This window comes from Macaca fascicularis, chromosome 4, assembly GCF_037993035.2.
Source record: "Macaca fascicularis isolate 582-1 chromosome 4, T2T-MFA8v1.1".
Taxonomy (NCBI): domain Eukaryota; kingdom Metazoa; phylum Chordata; class Mammalia; order Primates; family Cercopithecidae; genus Macaca; species Macaca fascicularis.
In genome coordinates, this window is record NC_088378.1 from 170,148,709 (window position 1) to 170,175,110 (window position 26,402).

The following is a 26,402-nucleotide window of genomic DNA, read 5'->3' on the forward strand; positions in this document are numbered from 1 at the left end:
CAACCTTCATTTTCACTGTGGCTTGACACTTAAATCATAGTGTTACCTAGAGAACTTCTGTAAAATTACTGGTGAAACATTTTCAGTTTGATGTCTGCTCTTTCTTTGTTCCTGGGGCCATGTTAGATTTAAATCTGAAGACTTTTTTTTTTTTTTTCTGTTCTGTCTTCCTCCTGTTATCGAGGCTTCCTAGCATGAATAAACCTGCCAGACCCATGGTTCTTACCTAGGGGGCAACTGTGCCCCAGCCTGGAGGACATTTGGCAATGTCTGGAGACATTTTTGCTTGTCATTATTGAGGGGTAGGTGCTCCTGGCATGGAGCGGGTGGAGGCCAGGGATGCTGCTGAACATCCTACGTTGCACAGGACAGTCCCCAGTGCAAAGAATGATCTGGCTCCACATGTCAGCAATGCGTCGGTTGAGAAACCCTGCGCTAGACAATTAAATCATTTCACTATAGGAGCCTACCTAATTTTCTGTGTAGAGATTCATTTGGAGGTCCCTCTTTAGGGGAATTAAGAGGGCAATGTTCAAAGTTGACGTTGCTGTTTAGTATTACCAGGCACTTTGTTTAAACAAAGAGAAAGATGTTCACCAAGACTTCCAGTCACTTCCCATTGAATTGAACATATCTTAGAATTGCTGACAGACTTTGGAGAAAAAACATGTTTTAGTAAGTAGTACAATCAATGAAAAGGAAAATAAAAGAGGAACTACAGAAGAGTAGAGAATACACATAATTCTACTGCCGTCACATGTACTTAGAATTGCACTTGTGTAATTATAATTTTGACTTTTTTTTTTTTTTTTTAAGACAGTCTCACTCTTTTGCCCAGGCTGGAGTGCAGTGGTACGATCTTGGCTTACTGCAACCTCCACTTCCTGGGTTCAAGCGATTCTCCTGCCTCAGCCTCCTGAGTAGCTGGGATTACAGGCGCATGCCACCACACCTGGCTAATTTTTGTATTTTTAGTAGAGATGGGGTTTCACGATATTGGCCAGGCTGGTATTGAACTCCTGACCTCAAGTGATCCACCTGCCTTGGCCTCCCAAAGTGTTAGGATTACAGGTGTGAGCCACTGCGCCTGGTCTAATTTTGATCTTTAATATTGCTTCTAAATTACATCTCTCTTGTTTATTTTTTGATAACTCTCTTCCAATGTCAATTTCAATACGTCCATTCTCCTGCACCCAAATCTGCTTCTCTTCCTTAAACCCTGTCTTCCAGCATGCAGCACAAGGCTCAGCCATCCGGGCCTCCTCCCCCATCTCACCTCTGGGTGCTGGACTGGTTTCCTCTCAAGGCCTCTTACATTTGCCCCCTTTCTGAGTCATCTCTGCTACTGCCTGGGTTCACAATCCCCCTTCAGCTTCTACACTACCATCTTAACTGCCTCTTAACCACTCTCTCCAAGCCCAGCCTGAAACCTCCCCTTATCTCATAAACCCCCATTACTGACAGAATAGTTTTTGTAAATAAAACATCTGTTCATTAAACTGAGGCTTTAAATTTGAGTAGCTTCTATTTACTTAAACATGTACTTACAGTCCAGAAAAAACCCTTCCATAACGCAATACATGAGGTTCAAACACATTCTACCACGTAGCATGCAGGATGATGTTATTTGAGATCCGTGAGCTGCCTGGGGTGATCCTGGCCACCTGACTGGCTGGATTCCAAGGGTTCTTGTGTAAGATCCAAATACATCCCTGTGATCACTGCTGCCGGGGACTGTCCTGTGGAGTTGCCTGCTCTGGGCTTAAATCCCACCGGGGCAGATTCTGGGCCCTTTGGCTGGATAAGCACCAGTGATCCGAGGAATCATTTTTGAACATTGGCCTGCTCTCTGACTATTGTAATTGGAGAATACTGGGGACACAGGGGGCCACCGGCCACCTTTCTCGTTGCCTAGCCCCTTCTCCCATCCACATCCTCTTCTGTAGAAGCAAGATTGTTTGAGAACAGGAATCCGGGCAGAGGATGGGAGCCTCGTGCCAAGCCCATTATAGCTGAAACCAGGGGAGCTCAGAAGGGAGTCGGCTCTGGGCTTCAAAGTATTGCATATAGGCCTTTTCGATTTGACCTCAACATACATTTCAGGGCTCCTCTCCTGCTGCTGTGTTCTTCTTATCCCCCTCCCGACACACGTACTCGAGCACATAAACACACACACACCCTCCAGACCCTTCCAAGTCCATCTTCAGAGACCTTCCTTGGTCCCTGTTCTCTCCAGCCACCTCGATGATGCCGTTTCCCTGTTCGCCCGCTTGTAGATCTCTATTGCTTGATCATCTAATCCCAGTATGAAGCCTCTCAATCATTCAACAAATGGGCTTCAACAAATGTAGTTGTCTCTTGGTATCTGATTGATTCCAGGATCCTAGTGAACACTGAGCTCTGTAGATGCTCAGGTCTCTAATATAACATGGTGTAGTGTTTGCATATAACCTATGCAAATGTAACCTGTGTAACATCCTCCCATATGCTTGAAATCATCTCTAGATTATGTATAATACCTAATACGGTGTAAATGCTGTACAAATAGCTGTTATACTGTATTGTTTTAAAATTTGTATTATTTTTTATTGATGTGGTTTTTTTTACTTTTTTTCCAAATATTTTCCATCTGCAGTTGGTTGAATCTGTGGATGCGGAACCTGCAGGTACCAGAGGCCAAATGTACAGTGTGCTAATATAAAAATTGGTAAAGGAGGGTTAGGCTGTCCTGAAGCTCACAGTCCAGTGTGGGAGACAGAACATTTAACAGAAAGTCCCTATGGAGCTTAAGTGTTGGGCTGGGGCGCTCTGGGGGTGTTCAGGGCACCTTGGAAGTACCTCGGTGTGCTTGCCATCTCTCCCTCAGACTGCAGCCCCCTTGGGCCAGATACTGTCTCTTCAACTTGGTACCAAGTACTCAGCAAGTGCCAAGCCAAGCGCAGGGCAGGCAGCCAATTATTTTTTGTTAACTGAATGCGTAAGTCTTAGAATGGAGCCTGACCGTGTCACATGTATGGTAGGAACATGTTGGAGGCAGGGAAATGTTTTCAAGGTTGTGGACACCTTTGCAGAGTGAACAGGGCCACGCTCCATATCCTGCTTTCTCCAGGCCTTTAAGGAAGTGTGTCAGACGCCCACAGGCAGAGCTGGAAAACGTGGCCTTTGCTAAAGATACAGAAGAGTCCGGAGACGCACAACGGCTGGGTCATTGGTGGTGAGGGACTTTATTTGCAGTGGATTTGGAGTTAGGAAGGAAGTTGCTGCTGGGCGGGTCCTCCCTGCGTCCTGCTGCGGCCCAGTGATGGAGGTCTGCTTACACATGTTTGCCAGGTTTTCAGGCCAGCAACAGGATTCTGTTATTTCTCTAGTGCTTGTCTGCTCATGAAGTAGTGATTTTTGAGAAATCCTTGGACCTGGTGTGAGGATCAAAGACTCCCTTCTTCTGGACAGTGTTGGAAAATCCTGGAAAAATGCTTCCTCTGGGGCCCTGTGTATCTTCCATCTGGGAAAACCGTTAAAAGCAATCAGGTAAAGAAATATTTTTGTGATATGTTGTGACTTTCTTAAAGTAATAAAGTAGAAGAGATTTTAAATGAAAAATATACATAATTGCAAAATCTCTTGATTCTTAGCTATTTCTGAACAGATTTCATGCCCCCCGTATAACCTTTTGTTGGGGAAAGAGGAGAAAGGAAAGGAAAAACTAAAATCACTTTTGTTTTCATAGTTCTGTTTTTTTATCCTTTGCTAAACCCATTTTCCATGGTTGGTCATATGATTTGGATTGAAAGGACTTTTCCTCTGGCCTTGGAGCACGGAGGCAGCTAATATGTTTGCGCAGTGGTTCACGCCTATAATCCCAGCACTTGGGGAGGCTGAGGCGGGAGGATCACCTGAGGTCGGGAGTTCGTGACCAGCCTGGCCAACACGGTGAAACCCCGTCTGTACTAAAAATATAAAAATTAGCCGGTTATGGTGGCGCATGCCTATAGTTCCAGCTACTTGGGAGGCTGAGGCAGGAGAATCACTGGAACTGGGAGGTAGAGGTTGCAGCGAGCCAAGATCACGCCACTGCTCTCCAGACTAGGCAATAGAGCAAGACTCCATCTCAAAAAAAAAAAAAAAAAAAAAAAAAGTACATGAATAAATAAATAACAGCTTCTTGTTTAATCAGTTTTCTCTATCGTTATAAATTCTGTCTCATTGACTTATTCTTTAATCTTTATTATTTCTTCTTTTCTACTGATTTTGTGTTTGATGTATTTATACTGTTTCTAGTTTTTGAAGGCAGAAACTGAGGTCACTGATTTGAAGCCTTTCTCCTCTCCTAATAGAGGCATTTCATGCTGTAAAATTTCCCCAAAGTACTGATTTAATAACATCCTACAAATTTTGATGTTTTAATTTTCATTTTTTATTAATTTCAAAATACACTCTAATTTCCCTTTTGATTTTATAATATTTTTATAAGTATTTTTCAGTTATGAAAATAAATAAGTACTGATAAATGCTACCTGGAACCATCAAGAATGACCCTTGAAAACATTCTGCTCAGTGAAAGAAGGGCAGTCACGAAAGACCACATATTGTAGGATTCAATTTGCATGAAATCACCACAGTCGGTCAATCCACAGGGCCAGAAAATAAATCTGTGGAGTACAGGGCGTCTCCCAGAAGCCAGGGGTTGTGAGGAGGAGGAAATGGAGAATAATTGCTAATGGGTATCACAGTTCCTCTTAGGGGGAAGAAAACCTTCTGGAGTTAGACAGTGGTGAGAGCTGGACAGCTTTGTCAACATACCAAGAACTATTGAATTGTATGCTTTAAAAGGACGAATATTATGGTCCGTGAATTGTCTTTTAATAAAGGTCTTATTTTAAAAAACAAGCTAGGCACCTAGGGTATAAAATTGAAGGAGGCTCTGATTCTCAGGGCCACGCAAATGCAGGGTTGGCACCTATGAGTGTGGCCCTCCTGAAATGTTGTGCCTTAGGCACCTGGCTGTCCCTAATTCAGGCCCTCAGGAGAAAGCCCTAATTCTGGTCAGTTCGAAACAGGAGGACACGGCTTCTGGGAGACACTCGGTGCTCCAGAGAGAGACATTTGGTCCGTTCTCTTCCTCTGGACTTCACCGTGCCGACATGAAATGCTTCCAATTGCGTCCAGCCTAGGATGGAGCGGGGTGGGGGGATATCTGATGACATTACGAACTGCTGCATCAACTCCCCCGAGTCCCTGCCTCTGGACCCCCGAGAGAGGACACAAGGAGTGTCCGGAGCCCATGTGACTCAGTGTCTCTTCCCATCACTTCGCGGGAAAATGGGGCTGCTTACACCGCACCGCAGCCCAAGCACCTGTGGCTGGAGAGGGGCTCGGGCGCCAGGAGTGAGGAGCCTGGTTCTGGGCCCGGGACCGGTACTAGTTAGTGGTGGGACCTGGAACAAATGGTACTAGTTAGTGGTGGGACCTGGAACAAACGCTTTGGTTCTAAGTGAATCCCTCATATTCATGACAAGAGGTGTGGAACACAGACCCATGGGGCCTTCCCACTGGAACATGGAGCTTGGCTGTCACCCGACTTCGCTTCCTGAGGTAGAAAAGCCCAGGGTTCCAGGCTCTGTCTCCTTTCCCGCAGACCCCTTGTTTCTTGGCGCGGAGGCCCTGGGTCCCGCAGGCTCCCACCCACTTCTCTGGGCTCAGAACTTCTCTGGGTTCAGAACCCGATCCCGAAGCGGCCGTGGCGCTGCCGGTGGCCGAGGCCGGGCGCGCGCCTTGGGGACCTGGCTGGCCTCAGGCTGGCGGGAGCATTCGCGGACCTCGCCCTGGGCCGGGAGGACTGGGGGACCCTGGCCTGCCCCTTCCCCTAGCCCTGACCTCGGCCACCACGCGCGCCGCCCCCGCTGGTCCCGCCAGGCTCCGCCTGAAGGCAGAAAGCGTGGGAGGCGCCCGACCCTGCGGTATAAAAGCGGTGCCCGCAGAGGCCCTAGTGGGAGTCCGCGGCGAGCGCAGCAGCAGGGCCGGGTCCTGCGCCTTCGGGATCGGCGTCCAGGCTCGGAGCGCGGCACGGAAACGGCGGCGGCGCTGGACCAGGTGGTAGGTGCGGGCGTCCCCGCGCGGGGCCGGGGCGGAGCACGGGAGTGGCGAGCTTCAAGACCCGGCTGCCACGGAGAGGTGGGACCGGAGGGCAGGAGCGGTCGCTCAGCCAAGAGCCCCGGAGAGGCGGTGCCTTCTCGGTGGGGTCAGCAACGGTCTCCGGGGGTGCCCTGGAGCGCGCAGCCGGCCTCCGCCTTGGCGGCCCACAGCCAGCGCGGGCCATTCCCTCTCCGAGGTCTCCTCGCTGCCCTTGCCGGGCGGAAGCCCTGCTTTGCAGCCTCCTCCCCACCTGCCGGCCCTGTTTTCTCACTGCTCCTCTCTGCTCTGGGAGCCGCAGGATGACGTCTGTCCTGCTTCTTCTCTGTCCTTTAAAGTCACCAGTCTCGGCCGGGCGCGGTGGCTCACGCCGGTAATCCCAGCACTTTGGGAAGCCGAGGCGGGCGGATCCTTTAAGATCAGGAGTTCGAGACCAGCCTGACAAACGTGGTGAAAACCGGTCTCTACTGAAAATGCAAAAATTTGCCGGGCATGTTGGCGAACGCCTGTAATAATGTCAGCTACGTACTGAGGCAGGAAAATCACTTGAACTCGGGAGGCGGAGGTTGCAGTGCGCTGGGATTGCGCCACTGCACTCCAACCGGACCGACAGAGCGAGACTTCCTCTCAAAACAAAACTAAACAAAAAAAAAATCCCCCAAAAACACAAAAAACCCCACCACCACCAACAACAAAAAAATAAAGCCACCAGTCTCGAGTTCCAAATCCGAGCACTCTTATCCATCCTAATTCTTTCAATAATTCAGCGAAACGGATGGGGCCCGTCCTTCCCCGGAGCATTCCTCCAGGGACTGTGAATCCGCGGAGCCAGGCTCAGCCGTCGCCTGCAGGGCCTGCGGTCTGTGGGGATCGCCAGCAAGATGAGGAGTCACCTTCGGGACGAACGGTCGTGCTGGGGAGGGTTGCGCCGGCGGGGTCAAGGGAACCTCCTTTAGGGTGGGAATCAAGCCTCCGGGCCGCGATGTTTGAGGGTGAGTAGAATTAATCCCGTGATGGACATGGGGCCTTGTAAGGGGGACCAGGAGTTTGTGAAGAGGTGACTTTGGGAGGGGTTCAGGATGGCCAGAGGTGGAGGCTGTGACCTGAGCGAGGCTGGATCAAGGGAGGGGGCAGGTGGAGAGGAAACCGTTCTTTTTTTTTTTTTTTTTTTTGAGACGGAGTCTGGCTCTGTCGCCCAGGCTGGGGTGCAGTGGCCGGATCTCAGCTCACTGCAAGCTCCGCCTCCCGGGTTCCCGCCATTCTCCTGCCTCAGCCTCCCGAGTAGCTGGGACCACAGGCGCCGCCACCTCGCCCGGCTAGTTTTTTGTATTTTTAGTAGAGACGGGGTTTCACCGTGTTAGCCAGGATGGTCTCGATCTCCTTACCTAGTGATCCGCCCGTCTCAGCCTCCCAAAGTGCTGGGATTACAGGCTTGAGCCACCGCGCCCGGCCGAAGAAACGTTTTAACAAGGTGGCTTTGAGCGGATCCTGAGGGTCCCGGGAGATTTAGGAGGAAGGACAAGAGGATTAAGACACCGCTTTCTGAGGATGTTGTGTGGCTGTGGCCCCGTGGTGGCTGGGGGAAGTGGGTTGTGTTCATTGTCCAAGGCTCTCCAGTGCTTTGTGTGGCATTTTGGGGAGCACAGATGAGGTGTTCTGACAATGGGGAGTGGCTCTAGGAGACCAGAGGCTCAGGAGGGGGCCTGGGCACTAGGCCAGGCACAGGATCCAAAGTGGAAAGAAATGTGGACACAGAGTGCAAGCCTTGGGGATGGGTGTGGGGGACGAGGGGGATGGAAAGGGGTCAGGGAGGTCTCCCAGGCTCACCTGGAGGAGTGAGGGTCTCATTTCCAAGGGCACTGGGAACTGCAGCCTGGGGGTGGGGGTTCATTTGGTTTCAGACCTGTGGCGAAGAGACCCACCCCCTCACATTCACACTTTGGCCTCCAGTGGCTTCACAGGCACCACCCCCTTGTTCTCGCGTTTTACTCCTCACCTTGGGCTGTTTCTTGCCTTTCCATTCTGGCGTTCTGCAGGGACCAGTTCCTTCCTCTCATGCACAATCTACACTCATCGCTTTTGCTGGGAGTAATGAGTAAAGCTCCCAAATAGATGTTTCTGAGTTAGCAAGCACATTAAAACCAAAACAAAACGAAGCCAAAACAACACACAATTGTCTAAGTCCCACTTTCAGTGTTCAAGGGTCACATGATGTCCAGAAGCTAGTGATGGGCAGGAGCTCTGAATGGAGTTACTGGGATGTCAGGCCGTGTGGGCCTGGGGCAGGCTGGCTGACTGGGAGCAGACTGGTTCCATCCCAGCTGTCCAGCACACACTCACTTGCCTCTGTGGATGATAGTTCCTTGCCTCACAGCTGTCTGTCTCTGGGTCAGATTCAGCCTCTCAGTGTCTTTTGTGTATCAGCTGAATGACAGGGAGGCCACAGGCTGGTGCCCAGTTGAAAATCTCACAGGGACTCTTTGTAAATGCATACAAGAATAAGAAAAGCATTTTCCTCCTCCTCCCTGAGCCCATTCTCTTCCTCAGATGGGACGATCAGGTCCTTACGGAAAGAATTGGAGTTCACTGCTCCCAGCGCTCTCTCTCTCTCTCTCTCTGTGTGTGTGTGTGTGTGTGTGTGTGTGTGTGTGTGTGTGTGTGAGAGAGAGAGAGAGGGAGAGAGAGAGAGAGGGAGAGAGAGCTCTGCAGGTGAGCCAGTTCTGTTGCTATTGCTGGTTTGAGCTGCTGCCATCACCACACTTAGCTAATTACCTTAATATTTGCTGGTCCCCAGTTGAAAATCTCACAAGAACTCTTTGTAAATGCATGCAAGAATAAGAACAGCATTTTCCTCCTCCTCCCTTAGTTTTTGGCTGGAGACTAACAGAAAATAAATTTTTCTCCAACTTGAAATACTTATGAACTTTGAGAAGAAAACAAAAAGTACGATTCCAAAGTTGCCCTGTAGTAAGTAGGTCAGTAACATTCAGGGAGTGTCAAAACTGCATTTCTCTTTATTCTTCACTTCCAGGCCCTGCATCATGGAAACTCTTTCTAATGCAAGTGGTACCTTTGCCATACGCCTTTTAAAGATACTATGTCAAGACAGCCCTACGCGCAACGTGTTTTGTTCTCCTGTGAGCATCTCCTCTGCCCTGGCCATGGTTCTCCTAGGGGCAAAGGGAAACACCGCAACCCAGATGGCCCAGGTAAGCTTGCCTGTGTCCCAGGAGCAGGGACTGGCCTGGGCTGCGTGTTCTGTCACCAGCATCACACTCATACTCCACAGCCACTGAGAAAGGAGGGCAGGACTGGGGCCCGAGTATGCACTGGCCATTTCAGGGAGGCGGGGGTCCACTGGGGAAGAAGGGGGCAGGGCAGGGAGGCAGGAACTCTGCTCCACCGAGATTTATTTGGGGGAAACTTTCCTCCGTTAATCCCTTGGAAGAGACCATCCAAGCTGTCTTGTCCTGGCACGGAATCTTTGTTTAGAAAATGATACTGAAATTATTTGAAACATAAGTTGCAAAGACCTACCTCTTTTTTGCCGCAAGAGACTGTAACCATCAACTTTCATTGGTAAGGAGGGTTAATACCTGTTTCAAGCTGTTTCTGTACCAACAGCTCAGGGAGGGCATCGACAGAAATTTGCCAGAAGGATTCCAGGGCAAGTGCTTAGTTACCGCTGCACACCGTGCAGGTACTGCTCAGCTTAGTCTCACCAATGCTCAGAGAACCTCTGAAAATGACTCAAGATCAGTGCTTGTCCCCAGACGTTTGTGGAAAGGAGAGGGGACATACACCTGAGATGAAACTGAAAGCTTGCACCATCCCTGACCACAGGCCCCTGGACACGCCTTCATCATGGGAGTTGTCCTTTGTTCAATATGACTCTTTTTTTTTCCTTTGATGACACTTTTCAGTAGTGAATTACTCATTTTAATAATTTCCCAGCTCATTGTGTGAAGGAGGGAAGGTTTATGTATAAAGGCTACCAGCCTTAATAATAAGCACAGAGAAGCTCTCTAAAATATATACATTTGGAAAAAGGGCATTACAATGAAAATACGCATGCCATAGCAAGCTATGTGTGTATTCAGGGAGGTGAAATAACACTAAGATTTTTAAAGGAAAAAGTAAAGAGGATTACATAATCCCTTTGAAATAGTTATTTTTGGCAAAAAGATCAATAACGAAGGTGATGCCAGTGTGAGATTGGATGGGGAGTTCCTGGGTAGACATCCTTGTACAAGTATTTTGTTGTGTAAGGCTGTGATGGCCTTTGTGCAAGAGTGTAGTTTTTTACGGAGTCCTTTGTGATAGTTTTGTTATCAGGCATTCAAGCGTGAGAACCCTCTCTTCATGGCCTTCGCTGTCTCTGTCAAAGTTTTAGTTTTAGTTTTTGTTTTTGTTTTTAACATTAGTGACTCCATTTTGGTTCTGAGGTTCCTTATGCTTAAATCTTATGATCTTTTTCTATATTTTTTTTTTTTTTTTTTTTTTGAGACGGAGTCTCGCTCTGCCGCCCAGGCTGGAGTGCAGTGGCCAGATCTCAGCTCACTGCAAGCTCCGCCTCCCGGGTTCACGCCATTCTCCTGCCTCAGCCTCCGGAGTAGCTGGGACTACAGGCGCCCGCCACCGCGCCCGGCTAGTTTTTTGTATTTTTTAGTGGAGACGGGGTTTCACGGTGTTAGCCAGGATGGTCTCGATCTCCTGACCTCGTGATCCGCCCATCTCGGCCTCCCAAAGTGCTGGGATTACAGGCTTGAGCCACCGCGCCCGGCCGATCTTTTTCTATATTTTAGACTCACTGATAAACCCTTATAGGAAGCTTTTTTGAGAGCACCAAAATTGTTTGGGTACCGTCTTAGGTGTGACACGGAGCTCTCCATGGCTCCAGTGTTCACCTGGATACTCGTGAGACACCAGACATACTGAGTACACATTGCTACCTGTAACATGAAGGGAAGCATTAATAGCAGCAGAAATATTTTAAAGAATTATTTATTTTTCCTTCATTATATAACTGGTAAAAGTCCACTATAAAATTAAAAAAAAAAAAAAAGTAGAAGGGAGGAAAAAAAATCCTTATGGATCCATCACGCAGAGACAACCACCCTTGATAATGTAAAGCATCTTCCTCCACTCTTATTTCCCCGTTTTCTTTTTCTTTCTTTCTTTTTTTTTTTTTAGACAGAGTCTCACTCTGTCGCCCAGGCTGGAGTACAGTGGCACGATCTCTGCTCACTGCAAGCTCCGCCTCCCGGGTTCACACCATTCTCCTGCCTCAGCCTCCCGAGGAGCTGGGACTACAGGCGCCCGCCATCTCGCCTGGCTAATTTTTATTTTTAGAGACGGGGTTTCACCGTGTTAGCCAGGATGGTCTCGATCTCCTGACCTCGTGATCCGTCCGCCTCAGCCTCCCAACGTGCTGAGATTACAGGCGTGAGCCACCGTGCCTGATTCTATTTCCCCATTTTCACTTGACATTTTGTACTTTGGTGATTATATGGTATCTTTACTTTTATAACTGTTTTTTCAGCTCATGTGAGGATTCGGTGAGACAGGCCATGTAAAGCAAGTGCTCAACATGTGTTGGCTGTGAATAGTAATAGTGGTGTCACAGCCTTGGGTGAAATTTGTCTTAGCTTTTGGTTTTGTTCTATTTTTGACAGGGTTTCTTATCAATAGTCTATGAGCTGTCTAAAATAAATTTAGCAGCTTCCTCTTTTTTCTATGTTATAGGACAGTGTGTATTGCATGAGAAATAGAAATTGCTTGAATATTAGAAAAAAAATCCCTCAAAAGATCATCTAAGCCTTTTTAGAAGTAATTCTCGCTCTCTTTTTTTTTTGTTCATTCATTGTGCATTGTGACTGATTGATAGATTCTGTGGGGTTTTTTTTTTTTTTTTTTGAGATGGAGTCTCGCTCTGTCACCCAGGCTGGAGTGCAGTGGTGCTATCTCAGCTCACTGCAACCTCCAACTCTGGAGTTCAAGTTCACGTGATTTTCCTGCCTCAGCCTCCCAAGTAGCTGGGATTACAGGCACACTTCACAATGCCTGGCTAATATTCATATTTTTGACTGGCGTTTGGTAACTTATAATCTGTACTTTACTGAAAATAATTATATAGCGTTTTTGTTTTAACATTCCCATTGTTTATATTGCTGTAACCTCTTTTTCACATACAACTTTCCTTTGGAGTGCTTTTTTTAATATGTGGTGGGTGGTTGTCTGTCATGTATGTATGTGTGTTTTCTTTTAAAGAACCAGCTCTTGGATTCATTGATCATTTTGTGTTTGTTCCAAAATTCCTTAGGAGTTTTTCTGTATCTTCTCTAACATAATGATGTAAAGTTTTAGCATTTTATTATTTTCTTGGTAATATTGAAAACAATGCTATGTTTTAACTTTCTTTGGCCGAACTCTTTGGTCTAATATATATCACCCATATTTTGATTATTTTCTAAATTATGTGTCGTATACTTATTTAGAAGAATATTGTTTGTTTGTTTTTTGAGGAAGAGTCTTGCTCTTTTGCCCAGGCTGGAGTGCAATAGTGTGATCTCGGCTCACTGCAACCTCTGCCTCCTGGGTTCAAGTGATTCTCCTGCCTCAGCCTCCCAAGTAGCTGGGATTACAGGCAAGCATCACCACACTTGGCTAATTTTTGTATTTTTAGTAGAGACAGGGTTTCGCCTAGTTGGCAAGGCTGGTCTTGAACTCCTGACCTCAAGTGATCTGCCCGCCTCAGCCTCCCAAAGTGCTGGGATTACAAGCATGAGCCACTGTGCCCAGCCTAGAAGAATATTTTAAATATTTGTTTAGAAGAGGGATTTTTTTTTTTTTTGACATGATCTTGCTAGGCTGGAGTGTGGCAGCTTGATCACAGCTCACTGCAGCCTCAAAGTCCCGGGCTCCAGCAGTCCTCCCACCTCAGCCTTCCAAGTAGCTGGGACCACAGCACACACCATCATGCCCAGCTAATTGGAGATGGGATCTCGCAATGTTGCCCAGACTAGCCTCAAACTCTTGGACTCAAACAATCCTCCTGCTTTAGCCTCCCAAAGTGCTGGGATTACAGGCTTGAGCCACTGTGCCTGGCTTGGAAGAGTATTTTAATTGTTACTTTGAAGAGTTAATTATTTAGAAAAGTGTTTTCAGTAATATTTTGTATGTCATTTTCATTTTGTTGGCATTTTGTTTATAATGTTGATTATTTGTTACTACATTGAAGTTAGAGGATATAATCTATATAATTTCTGTATTTCAGAATGTATTGAGACTTTGAGACTTTTCTTATGGTCCAATATGTGTTATATTTTTTGAAATATTTAAGTAACACACACACATATAGTCACTATAGGGTACAATTTTAATAACTGTGTTATTGTCTTATTAATCACATTGCTCATTTAATATCCTTATTTCCTTTTGAGGATTCTGATGGTTGTATTTCTGTCTATGTTTCCTTGCATTTTTTCTGCTTTTAACTTTTTAACTGCATCTTTTTTGTTTTTCTATAAATTTTAGAGGTGATTTTCCCACCACTTAGGGCACATTTATATTTTCCTTTGGATGCCAGATTTTATCACACCCTCTTTTATGAGCTTTTCTCACCCTTGTCATTTTTTTTCTGTTACTCACCTTTAAACCAGCGAGATCCATTCAGGCAGGATGGCTACATCTTTTACTTGCCTGTTTTCTGTCCCCTCTCTCTCCTTTCCCCATCCACCAAAGAGCTATCTTGATAACTTTGAAATTATTTCTCACAACAGGCACTTTCTTTAAACACAGAGGAAGACATTCATCGAGGTTTCCAGTCGCTTCTCGCTGAAGTGAACAAGCCTGGCACACAGTACCTGCTGAGAACAGCCAACAGGCTCTTTGGAGAGAAAACGTGTCAATTTCTCTCAGTAAGTTGAATCAATAGAACAATAAAAGTTGTATTCAACATATCTGGTGATACAGAGTCTGGGAGAAAGACCCTAGAGAAACTGAGACGCTTACATTAACCAATTAAAAAAATTGTACTTTTTTTTTTTCTAAGATGGGGTCTCACTATGTTGCCCAGGCTGGTCTCAAACTCCTGGTCTCAAGTGATCCTCCTGCCTGCTGGGATTGCAGATGTGAGCCACCATGCCCAACCTAAACTTCCTTTCTTTCTTTCTTTATTTATTTTATTTTATTTTTTTTTTTGGAGACGGAGTCTCGCTTTGTCACCCAGGCTGGAGTGCGGTGGCTGGATCTCTGCTCACTGCAAGCTCCGCCTCCCGGGTTTACGCCATTCTTCTGCCTCAGCCTCCCGAGTAGCTGGGACTACAGGCGCTCGCCACCTCGCCCGACTAGTTTTTTGTATTTTTTTTAGTAGAGACGGGGTTTCACTGTGTTAGCCAGGATGGTCTCGATCTCCTGACCTCGTGATCCGCCCGTCTCGGCCTCCCAAAGTGCTGGGATTACAGGCTTGAGCCACCGCGCCCGGCCACTTCCTTTCTTTAAAGACCACAATTCTATAATTACACCTTGCATTAGTATTCCAAAAGCAGTCTCTACTTTTCTTGAAAGGTAAAATTGAAAGGTAAAATTCTCAAGTTCATTTCTGGTTATTCAGGGTCCAATGCATACCTATTCACAAACTCTGATAATTTAACATATCTTAATATGATCACTTTTAAAGAGTTGTGTGTATTCTTTTTATTAAAAAGAGATAACATATTTAGAATTTTTGGAAGTTTGTTGACATTTGTATTTAGCAATGCAGGCTCACTGAACGCTTTCTCTCCAAAGACGTTTAAGGAATCCTGTCTTCAATTCTACCATGCTGAGCTGGAGGAGCTTTCCTTTATCAAAGCTGCAGAAGAGTCCAGGGAACACATCAACACTTGGGTCTCAAAGAAGACGGAAGGTCAGAATGACAAGTTATTCCACCCTCCTCCCAACCCCTCCTCCTGCAGCTCTTCCTATTCCTCCTCCCCTCCTCTTACATCCTCCCTCCTCCTCCTCTCCCTCCTATCCCTCCTTTTGTCTCTCCTCACCCACCTCCACCTCTCCACTCCGGCCCCTCTAATTTCACGGGTGTTTCAGATGGTCAGAGTAGTGTTGACTGGCAGGGCCTCCTGGCATACTGAACCTTGATGGACTCATAAAGGTTCTGATCATTCAGGTTTTCAACAACAAAGATTTACTTTTTTCTATTCTTCCAGGACCAGAGTAGCTGATACAAATGTCAAAAGAGGGCCAGGGATGGTGGCTCTCGCCTGTAATCCCAGAAATTTAGGAGGCCAAGGTGGGCATATCACTTCAGGTCAGGAGTTCAAGACCAGCCTGGCCAACATGGTGAGACCCTCATCTCTACAAAAATACAAAAATTAGCCAGGCGTGGTGGCCCATGCCTGTAATCCCAGCTACTTGGGAGGCTGAGACATGAGAATCACTTGAACCTGGGAGGCAGAAGTTGTAGTGAGCTGAGATCACGCCACTGCGCTCCAGCCTGTCTCAAAAACAAAAAACAAACAAAAAACAAATGTCAAAAGAATCTCAGGCCAGGTTTCCAGTTTAATAACTTACATTAAAATATACTCTCCCTGGCCTGTGACATTCACATGTCAGGTGACTCCATTGTCTCTGTGAGAAGGAGATTGATGGACAGACCTTGCCTGAGGTATACACTTGGGCTGCCTCTTCCTAGGTTCTGGGGGCCCTCCATCACCATCACCTTTACCTGCTAAGGTCACTTCTGACTTTTCATGTCTTCCACTTAAGCTCCTTTAGTTTGTCTTGCTAAGCCTACCTTTGGTTGGTTAACTGCAGACCCTCTCTCAGGGCTGCTCAGTTCCACAGACTGAAAATATCCTCCATTTGGGGTTGCACCTTATTCATCCACATTTCAGAAAGTGACATGTTCCAGTCTTGGCCTCCAAGACCAATGATGGTCTGATGAACGATGCAGACTCCTCTGCACCAATGATGCTTAATACCACTAGGAACATTTCTATTTCTGCGAATAAATGAGACGGTAAAGAGTGGGAGATGTTCTTCACTTAAAGTCTCAGCAATTGTTCCCCCATTCCTGCTTGGAGTATTTGCCACGGATGCTCTCTTGAGGCAGCGAATTAGCAGAAGTTCATTGAAAAAGTACCACTTGATCTCCAGGGAAAGAAGGGGGGATCTTTGCTTGCCCACATTCTCTTTTCCAGAGACGTCTGGTGCTTTGTTGAGGGGATTCAGCAGGAAGATCTCCTCCAAAAGCTTCTAGAAACTCCCCATGTGCCCAATGTCAGCTCTTCCCGCTTTGAGCCATCCAGTTTAGAACTGGGTGTGATCACGAAGGGTTGGGTCAAACACTCCATTTAACCACGTGAGACAAACACCCCTTCAGCCTATCACATTTCCTGCTGGTCTTGTTCTCCAACCTGGTGTAATTTTTCTACTTTCTACCAACCTGCTTTCCTCGAGTGACTTAGGTGTCTTTCACCATCCTCAACTTGGTGGATGTTCTCAAGGCGTCGGTAATCGTGAATGCCACTCACACGTGCTGTTTTTATTTCTGTACGTAACAACCCACACTCAGCAAATTTGAAAACAGAAGTTTGCTTCTCAACTGGTCACCCAGGATCATCGAATACATCAGGTTCTTACAAAAACAACTGAATGTAGTCTCTACTTTTCTTGAAAGGTAAAATTGAAGAGTTGCTGCCGGGCAGCTCCATTGATGCGGAAACCAGACTGGTTCTTGTCAATGCCGTCTACTTCAAAGGGAAGTGGGATGAACAGTTTGACGAAACGTACACAAGGGAAATGCCTTTTAAAATAAAGCAGGTAGGGGGACGCTTTTTAACATCCTGCTACTTTGATGAAGAAGTTGAATGGAAAGATTTAACTTTGTAAAATCATAAGTGACGTAAGTGTAAGCCAAAAGGAATTTGAAACTTAAAGTATTTCTGAATGAATTTATTAACTCAGTAGAAGAAAACTGAAGGAATAAAAGATATTTGCTGCATATATATATATATATAAAATATATATGTAGTGTTTTATTACTGCTCTTAACTACCTTTGATAATTTCTTATAAACCATTGCTGCCACCTATTTTTGGAAACTAAAGATCTTCCTTTAAGCCCAATTTACTTGGCTAGAAAGCAAAAAAAAAAAAAAGGTGTTAAGGTGGTGTGATATGTGGGAGTGGGAGTGAGGGGCAGTATAGGGCAGGGTAGAAGGAGAGAAGGTGAAAACATATGTCTTTAGTTATTTTTAAAATTAAAGTAAGTTTTGATTTGAATTGTTAACTATCATTAATTCAGTATTTCCAGCTTTTTAATATTAAAACTTCATGACAAAGACCTTAGTTTTGACATTGAAGTAAAACTTAATTAAGGCAGGCATTAGAATAATTTTCCATAATCCTCCAGCCCCTAAAAAGATACCATTTTAATGCAATTAGAAAACGAAAGCAGGTAACCCTCCCGCATTTTTTGTAAGGTGTACTTGAACTTGAAAAAAATTAGTTCTCTAGTTGCAAAGGGTGGGAGGAGGAGAATTCTTCTAACCTTGGTTTTAGAATGATTTTAATTTTTATAATAGATGACCTGTATCAATTTTTAAAAGTGAATTTAGTAAATGTAATACTTTGCTGAACTTCTGTGTGCATATGCCTTTTCTGTATTTTAAAAAAGTTATTTCCTTAGAGTATCATAATTGAAAAGGTTGGGTTAAAATAGATTACTATATATGTAGGTCGTAGGTCATCACTCTTTCTGAGAGAGTGTACCCATTTATACACCCTGTCATGCTGTTGTGGAACTATAAGTTTGATCCCACTTTATGATTTTTTTTCTCATATGTTGGGTTGGATAAATAGGAAAAACAATACACATTTTTTTCTAATTAAATCAAAACAACTTTGTATTTAATTTCATTTGATTATATTGTTTTCTTAGATCTATTTGCTGAGCACAAATTAATGAGAAAAATATTTCTCCTCTGGAAAATGCAGAGTATCACATTTTATTTTGCAGAATAAAAGCTTTCCCAGGGTAGTACTGTGCTTGCAGTGATGATAGGAAGGAACTGGTTGCCTTTTTTTGTGTGTGTGTGTGTGTTAATTGAGGCATGAATGTGGCGGTTTCCATCACAGGTGCTGGAAACACTATCGGAGGCAACTGCAGCTCTTTTGAAACTTTTAATTGCCTCTTTTAATAATCCTTCCCCCAGGAGGAGCAAAGGCCAGTGCAGATGATGTATCAGGAGGCCACGTTTAAGCTCGCCCACGTGGGCGAGGTGCGCGCGCAGCTGCTGGAGCTGCCCTACGCCGGGGAGGAGCTGAGCCTGCTCGTGCTGCTGCCTGACGACGGCGTGGAGCTCAGCACGGTAAGACCCGGGCGGGAAGAACCCAGGGACGCCTTTGCGGGCAGAACTCGAACGCCACTTGCACCTCTTGTATTTACCTTCCGAGTTGGCCATGTGGCAGACGCACACTGTGCAGGCACTTGGCGTTGGGTTCAAACTTTTGTTCAAGGCTGACTTTTCCCAATATTGTCTGCGTGATCTGCCAAATTACACATCTCAGTCCTCTGTGTTTTCATCGCTAGAAGGGGTAGGGGCGGTTAAAATGCCTTTTAAAATAAATCCGGTAGGAGGAAACTTATAAAAATCTTGCTAGTTTGATGAATGGCAGACTTTTAACTGTAAAAGCATAAATGACAGCTTAGGGTTATTGCCCGGTAGGGTCATGATGAGGATAAACTGTGGCTAATTCAGGTAACAAGGTTACCACCTTGCCTGGCAAATAGTAAACTCTCTACAAATGTGATCCGTTATTATAATCATCATTCTTAGCATTATGCTTTGAAAGTCTAAGAACCTGAAATAGAGAATGAGGAAGTCTTAACTTTCACCTAACGAGGCTGGGAGGGGGGATCGTGGCATCCGGGGAGGTGTGAAGTCCAGTGCTCAGAGGGTGGGACCAGAGACAGCCTCTGATGGCACATCCAGGCACTCGGCTTCCTTTCAGCATGGATCCCTGCGGTGAGAGTCACCCATGGCAAATGGCAGGCAGTGGAACCCCATGACTTAAGAGGTCTGTGTGTGCCGCAGCCATTGGCTCTGCCTCTGCCCACCTGCCTGACTGTAACCGCTCTGCTCAGGAAACTATGCAGAATCTCATCTGGGGCGGATAATCCCGTTGGAGTGGCTCACACTGAGAACCCTTTCGTTTCCAATCCTTTTCTTTACTAGCAATGGTTTGTTGTCTGTAAAAAGACTATGTTTGAAAAGCAAACATAGTCGCCTGGGCATTGACGCTTGTCACAATACAAGGTGTCTCTGGAGTTGCTGGGTAAGGAGAGGACAGCCACAGCCTTCCTGCCTCTGGCTGCTTGGTGTCTCTCCCCCTTGTCAAGGAAGTGGCGCATGGGATGGCACATGGGACATAGGACAAGTAGGAGCGCTCACACGCTTCTGGCAGATGAAGGGGCCAGTGATCCTATGTGAACAAACAACACCTACGTGCAAGAGGAGGAAGGGGACTGTGTGAGTGCCTGTGGGCTTGTAGATGTGCACTGAAGTCGGAATCTTAAAGTCTATTTCTGGTATTTCAGGTGGAAAAAAATCTCACTTTTGAGAAACTCACAGCCTGGACCAAGCCAGACTGTATGAAGAGTACCGAGGTTGAAGTTCTCCTTCCAAAATTTAAACTGCAAGAGGATTATGACATGGAATCTGTGCTTCGGCGTTTGGGAATGGTCGATGCCTTCCAACAGGGCAAGGCTGACTTGTCGGCAATGTCAGCGGAGGGAGACCTGTGTCTGTCCAAGTTCGTGCACAAGAGTTTTGTGGAGGTTAATGAAGAAGGCACCGAGGCAGCAGCAGCCTCAGGCTGCATTGTGATTGCAGAGTGCTGCATGGAATCTGGCCCGAGGTTCTGTGCTGACCACCCTTTCCTTTTCTTCATCAGGCACAACAGAGCCAACAGCCTTCTGTTCTGTGGCAGGTTCTCATCTCCATAAAGGGTGCACTTACTCTGCACTCAGCCATTTCCCTCTTGCTGTGTCCCCAGACCCCCACTACAACTCCAAGAGGATGGGCCTAGAAAGCCAAGTGCAAAGATGAGGGCAGATTCCTTAGCTGTCTGCCCTCATGATTTGCCAGCATAAGTTCGTGATGCTTTACACTCAGCTCTTCCATACTGACCACTCATTTATCCTACTTAATCAGAATCTTGAGAAAATAGACCATAATGATTCCCTGTTGTATTAAAATTGCAGCCCAAATCCCATAGGATGGCAAGCAAAGTTCTTCTAGAATTCCACAAGCAATTCACTCTGGAGACCCCGTGCTTTCCTGAGACCTCAAATACATGCCTTAACCCACTGCCTCAGTGGTAATAAATGCTGCTAGATATTGCTACTAGTTTATAGATTTCCTGGTGCTTAGTCTTTTAAAAAAGGTTTTAAAGTGCACACGTATATTTTGTCTTCTTTTTTTCTTTTTGACATCTACCAATAACCAACCACGCACCAAACACTGCATTTGGCACTGGGGATGCAAAGGGGACGGAGCTATCCTCCTTTTACACCTGGTCTTCAATTCTGTGCCCAACTTACACAGCTTTGACGATGACCAGGTTGGACTCTTTAATGTCTTTCAAGGTATGGTGTAATCCTCTTGTAGGGATCACATCTTTCTTTATGATACTGTATTTCTCTACCTCTAAGTCTTAACAGTAAAAACCCCATTCAACACTTAAAGCTCATTTCAAATTCTTCTTTGAGAAGTTTTTCCTTTCTCCACAACCAGATGTACAAATTTTTCACTCGGAGGGCACTTTTTTTTTTTTTTTTTTTGAGACGGAGTCTCGCTTTGTCTCCCAGGCTGGAGTGCAGCCGTGCGATCTCGGCTCACTGCAAGCTCTGCCTCCGGGGTTCACCCCATTCTCCTGCCTCAGCCTCCTGAGTAGCTGGGACTACAGGCGCCGCCACCACGCCCAGCTGATTTTTTGTATTTTTAGTAGAGACGGGGTTTCACCGTGTTCGCCAGGATGGCAGGCACTTCTTTCTTGGTAGTTCTTTTATTTTTATTAATCTCTGTATCCTTAGATAGTCCTCCAACAACCAAGGGTTGGGACTCTGTCTTACATATTTGGGTGCCCCTCATAGTGCAGTAATAAGTAAGTGGGTTATATATGAGCTGTGTAACTTATTTTTTATTTTTATTTTTTGAGACAGAGTCTCGCTCTGTCGCCCAGGCTGTAGTTCAGTGGCCGGATCTCGGCTCACTGCAAACTCCGCCTCCCGGGTTCAGGCCATTCTCCTGCCTCAGCCTCCCGAGTAGCTGGGACCACAGGTGCCTGCCACCATGCCCGGGTAATTTTTTTTGTGTTTTTAGTAGAGACGGGGTTTCACCATGTTGGCCAGAATGGTCTCGGTCTCCTGACCTCGTGATCCGCCCGTCTCGGCCTCCCAAAGTGCTGGGATTACAAGCGTGAGCCACCGCGCCTGGCCTGTAACTTATTTTTTTAATGGCTGGATATCACTTGAGTTTATTGTTTTTTAAGAATTTTTTTATTGAGGTAAAATTCACATAACATAAAATTAACTATTTTAAAGTGAGAAGTTCAGTGCCGTTTAGTATTGTTAACAACGTTGTGTAACCACCACCTTTATTTAAAGTTCCAAAAAAATTTTTCTCCTCTAAAAGGAAACCCCATCCCATTAAGCAGATAACGCTCCATTTCTTCTTCCCTCCAGCCCCTGGCAACCACCAATCTGCTTTCTGTCTCTATGGATTTATCTGTTCTTCATATTTCATATAAATTGAATTGTTTGAGACCTTTTGTGTCTGGCTTCTTTCACATAGCACGAGTTTCTGAGATTTATTTACATAAGAGCATGTATCAACACTTCATTTTTATGGCCAAATAATATTGTACTATGTGTTTATAGCACAATTTATGTGTCCACTCATTCACTGATGGACGTTGTGTAGTTTCCTATTTTTGGCTATTGGGAATAGTGCTGCTGTGAATGTTTGTGTACCTGTGTTTGTTTGAGTGCCTATTTTGCATTCTCTTGGGTATACGTCTAGGAGTGGAACGGCTGGGTCATATGGTAATTCTATGTTTAGCTTTTTAAGGAACAGACAAACTGCTTTCCACAGCAGTTGAACCATTCTGCATTCCCACTAGCAATGGGAATGTACTTACTATTTTCCTTTTCCTTTTTTAAAAAAATATGTTATAGCCATCTTAGTGGATGTGAAGTGGTATCTCATTGTGTTTTTTATTTGCATTTCTTATGTAATGAGCTAGAAAGTAAAGTACCAACTAGATGGGACATCCAGTCCCTTTGATAGATAATGCTGAGTAAAAAATGAGATGAAAGATGTTTGTTTGTTTGTTTGTTTTAGACCAGGGGTGAAAGTTTATTAAAACTTTAGAGGAGGAGGAATGGAAAGAAAGTGAAGTACACTTGGAAAAGGGCCAAGTGGCCAAGTGGACATCTTGGAGGTCAAGTGCCTGGTTCAGTTATTTTATTTTATTTTTTTTTGAGACAGGGTCTCACTCTGTTACCCAGGCTGGAGTGTAGTGGCATGATCTGGGCTCACTGCAATCTCCTTCTCCTGGATTCAAGCAATTCTCTTGCCTCAGCCTCCCAAGTAGCTGGTATTACAGGTGCCTGCCACCACACCCGGCTAATTTTGTATTTTTCAGTAGAGACGGGGTTTCACCACGTTGGCCATGTTGGTCTTGAACTCCGGGCCTCAAACAATCTGCCTACCTCGGCCTCCCAAAGTGCTAGGATTACAGGCATGAGCCACTGAGCCTAGCCCTAGCTCAGTATCTTTTGATATTATGCATATGATACATAATATGATACATATGATACATAGTATGATATTATGTATCATATGGGGATACTTACTTATTGCATTTCTTTCATTAGTGGTGAAAGTGTTTTATGCATTTATTGGCTCTTGAATTTCCTCCTCTATGAATTGTCATTCACACACCTACTTTTCTACTCGGTTTTTACATATCTTTTTGCCTATTAAAGATATTATCCCTCCGTCTTATATTTTTTCTCATTCTTGTATTGCCTTTTAAATTTTGTTACGATGTTTCATTAATAAACAGCATTTTGTTTTCCTCTATAATCAAATCTAGATTTTTCCCTTTGTGATTTCTGACACCACTTCCATTCTTACAAGTACTTTTCCATTCATAAACTAGTTAAATAAAAGTTATTTTTTCCTCTAAACTTTTATTTTTGTAATGATTTAATTCACATGGAATTTGATTTTGTGTTATTGACATTCAGGAGAAAGCATAATTTCATTTATTTCTTAATAGCCAATTTCTGGATATTATTTGTAAATCTATTTTTCCCTAGTGTTCATTCCTATTTTTCCATCTTTATTTTTCTAAGTGAACTTTAGAATAATTTTTTAATACCCCAAGTAATTTTTTTAACTTGTTGAGAGTTTTTTGGGGGGAAGGGTTAGCATGACATTAAGCATATAAATTACTTGGGTAAATTGATGTATTTACAATGTTTAGTCATCTCATTAAGGAAAATGAGAAGAGTCTCCATTTATTCAAGCCCTTTTGTTATACTACTTTTATTAAGACCTTTTTTTTTTGAGTTTTTTTCAATATAAATCCTACACATCTTTTTTTTTTTTTTCTTGGTATGGTTATCTCTAAATTTTAGTAACAATTTTAAACAATAGCATTTCCCCCGACCTGATTATGGATGGCATATAAGTAAACCATTGACGTTTATAAATTTATCTTGTGCATGACCAATTTGGTATATTCTTTTGGTAATTTAAGAATTTTCAGTAAATCATTTTGGAGTTTCTGCTATATGATTTTGCAATAGGCAAATGATCTTTACTATGTATGTAATGGTATATGCAAATAAGAAAGAGGACATCCTTCTAACTGATACGCCTCTAGTGTCTGTTTTTTGTTTATTGTTTTGTGTTCGTCTGTTTTGCATTACCTAGCCATTATGAGACAACATACAATGGTTTGGATGTTTGTACCCCCACATTTCGTGTTGAGACATGATCCCCAATGTTGGAGATGGGGTCTAATGGGAAGTATTTGGATCATGGGGGCAGATCCTTCATGAATGGTTTGGTGCCATCTTCGAGGTAATGAGTGACTTCTGGCTTTATTTGTTCCCCTGAGAACAAAAAACCTGACCCCTGCCCTCTGTCTCTTGCTTTTGATCTATTGCCTTGTGATCTCTGCACATGGCAGTTCCCCTTCACCTTTTGCCATCAGTGGAGGCCTCACCAGAAGCAGATACTGGTGCCATGCTTTTTGTACAGTGTGCAGAACTGTGAGCCAGTGAATTACCCAGCTTTGTGTGTGTATGTGTGTGTGTGTGTGTGTTTTATAGCAACACAAATGAACCAAGACACAGAGTGCACAATCATGACAGAAATTCTTGTTCTGCTCTGTTTTAATTTAGAGATTGATAATATCCAGTGTTGGTGAGCATATGAGAAAACAGGCATCCTTACCTTGTGTGTGGGAATGTGGATTAAGGGTTTTTGAAAGGAAGTGGGCAGCCTTTCCATTTTAAATGGACATTCTTTTTGGGCCAGCATTTCACTTTTAGATGTCTGATCTACATAAGTATTTGCATACATGCTTAGATATGTTGAGGTTTTCTCTGTAGTATTTTTAAAGGCATTTTTGTAGGATTATTTAAAAAATTGTGGTAAAGAAAAACAAAATTTACCATCTTAACCATTTCTAAGCATACAGTTAGCATTATTTTTGAATAGCAAAAAAGGAAAGAAAAAGAAAAAGAAAAGAAGGAAAGAAGGCAGAGAGGGAGGGAGGGAAAAAACAAAGAAAATGAAGTGGAATTAATTCAATTTTAATTTTTCCTTCAATAGGAGAATAATTTAATTGTAGTATGAACTATGCAGAATTTAAAAAATCACAATAGGTTCAAATGCACTTATTGTAAAAGACCATGAAAAATTAAGTGAAAAATGTAACTTGCAATGCAATGTGTATAATATGATCTCATTTATATGAATGAAACCCTGTATATGTACATTCATATATGTGAATCTATGGGAAGAGGTTTAAAAGGTGACACTTTGCACTGCTAACAGAGGTTGTCTCTGAGATAGGTTTGGGGAAGGAGATATGGGAAAAAACCTTCCATTTTTTGCCTTCTATATTTCTGTAATATTTAAAATTTTAACAAGGAAAATCTAATTCTGTAGTCTGCACATAATCTAAAGAAAGAAGAACTCCATTATACAACCACATGTCTAATACTAAGTGACATGGTATTGAAATTGAAATAAAATCCATATAAATGGGTTTTGAAAATATCTTTTTATCCTTGGTTTTTATAAGAGTTTTTAATGAGAATGGCAATTGAACATTGACTTCCTCTTTTCATGAGTAAAGTCTATTTCTGCGTTTCTTTTGTTTAAGAACTGTTTTTATTTCCTGTTCTGTGAACTGACTTCATATACTTTGCCCATATTTTTCTTTGGGAGTGTAGGTCTACTATGCATGAATGAGTAGAAGCATTTTATGTATTCAAGGAATTAAGCCGAGCACAGGGGCACGTACCTGTAGTCCCAGCTGCTCGGGAGGCCGGGGCAGAAGGACGGCTTAAGCCCAGGAGGCTGTAGTGTACTGTGATTGTGCTTGTTAATAGCCAATGCACTTCAGCCTGGGCAATGTAGTGAGGCCCCCATCTCTTAAAAAAAAAAGGTAAGAAAGAGATTAGCCTTTTGTCTGTGAAATGAGTCATAAATATATGCATATATTGTTATTTGTATTTTATCTTGTTTACAGTGTTTTCACCATGTGAAATTAAAAAGAAGAGCTTTTATGTAGTCAAATGTATGAATCTTCTAGCTTCCAAGCTGTGTGATTGCTTACTTCTTACTCAGCCAACTCCAATCTGGTTTGTGCTCCACCACGACACTAAACAAATGGTCACCAACACCCTCCTTCTTCCTAAGTTCAATAGAAACCTGATTTTTCAGCAGTATTTGACCCTTTTGGAGACTTCTTCTCTAAGAAATACTTTTTGTTTTGGGTCCTGATCTTCCTTCTACCTTCCTGGCCTCTCTTGCTCAGTCTCATTGTCCTACCCTTTCCCTGGCCTATGCTGTAAATATTGCTATCCCTTGTGGGGCTGGCCTGAGTCTTCTTTCATCCACTTTCTCCAAAATTGGTCTGGCCCTCATCCATGGCCTGACTGCCAGCCCAGAGCTCAGATCTCTC

At 44.2% G+C, this 26,402-nt stretch overlaps 1 protein-coding gene across 4 annotated transcripts; it reads left to right on the top strand.

Annotated features, from left to right (window-relative positions):
• The first annotated feature begins 3,282 nt into the window (after positions 1–3,282).
• SERPINB9 (serpin family B member 9) lies at positions 3,283–23,281 on the top strand. 4 transcript variants are annotated; one of them, XM_005554164.5, is made up of 7 exons: positions 3,283–3,528; positions 9,161–9,338; positions 13,911–14,048; positions 14,920–15,037; positions 16,808–16,950; positions 18,344–18,499; positions 19,729–23,281. In XM_005554164.5, the coding sequence occupies exons 2-7, from the start codon at positions 9,171–9,173 to the stop codon at positions 20,134–20,136; spliced, it is 1,131 nt and encodes a 376-aa protein (XP_005554221.2). In that variant the 5' UTR covers positions 3,283–3,528; positions 9,161–9,170; the 3' UTR covers positions 20,137–23,281. The 4 variants fall into 4 exon arrangements, with proteins under 4 accessions (XP_005554221.2, XP_073895039.1, XP_005554223.2 ...); XM_074038938.1 differs by lacking the exon at positions 3,283–3,528 and adding an exon at positions 5,775–6,093; XM_005554166.5 differs by lacking the exon at positions 3,283–3,528 and adding an exon at positions 5,912–7,121.
• Positions 23,282–26,402: the final 3,121 nt, after the last annotated feature.

Excerpts from the sequence above, each read along its gene's own strand:
- SERPINB9 (XM_005554164.5), top strand. The coding sequence starts at position 9,171 with ATGGAAACTCTTTCTAATGCAAGTGGTACCTTTGCCATACGCCTTTTA. Across the intron at positions 16,951-18,343 it reads TGCCTTTTAAAATAAAGCAG|GAGGAGCAAAGGCCAGTGCA; the intron begins GTAGGGGGACGC and ends TCCTTCCCCCAG. Across the intron at positions 18,500-19,728 it reads ACGGCGTGGAGCTCAGCACG|GTGGAAAAAAATCTCACTTT; the intron begins GTAAGACCCGGG and ends CTGGTATTTCAG.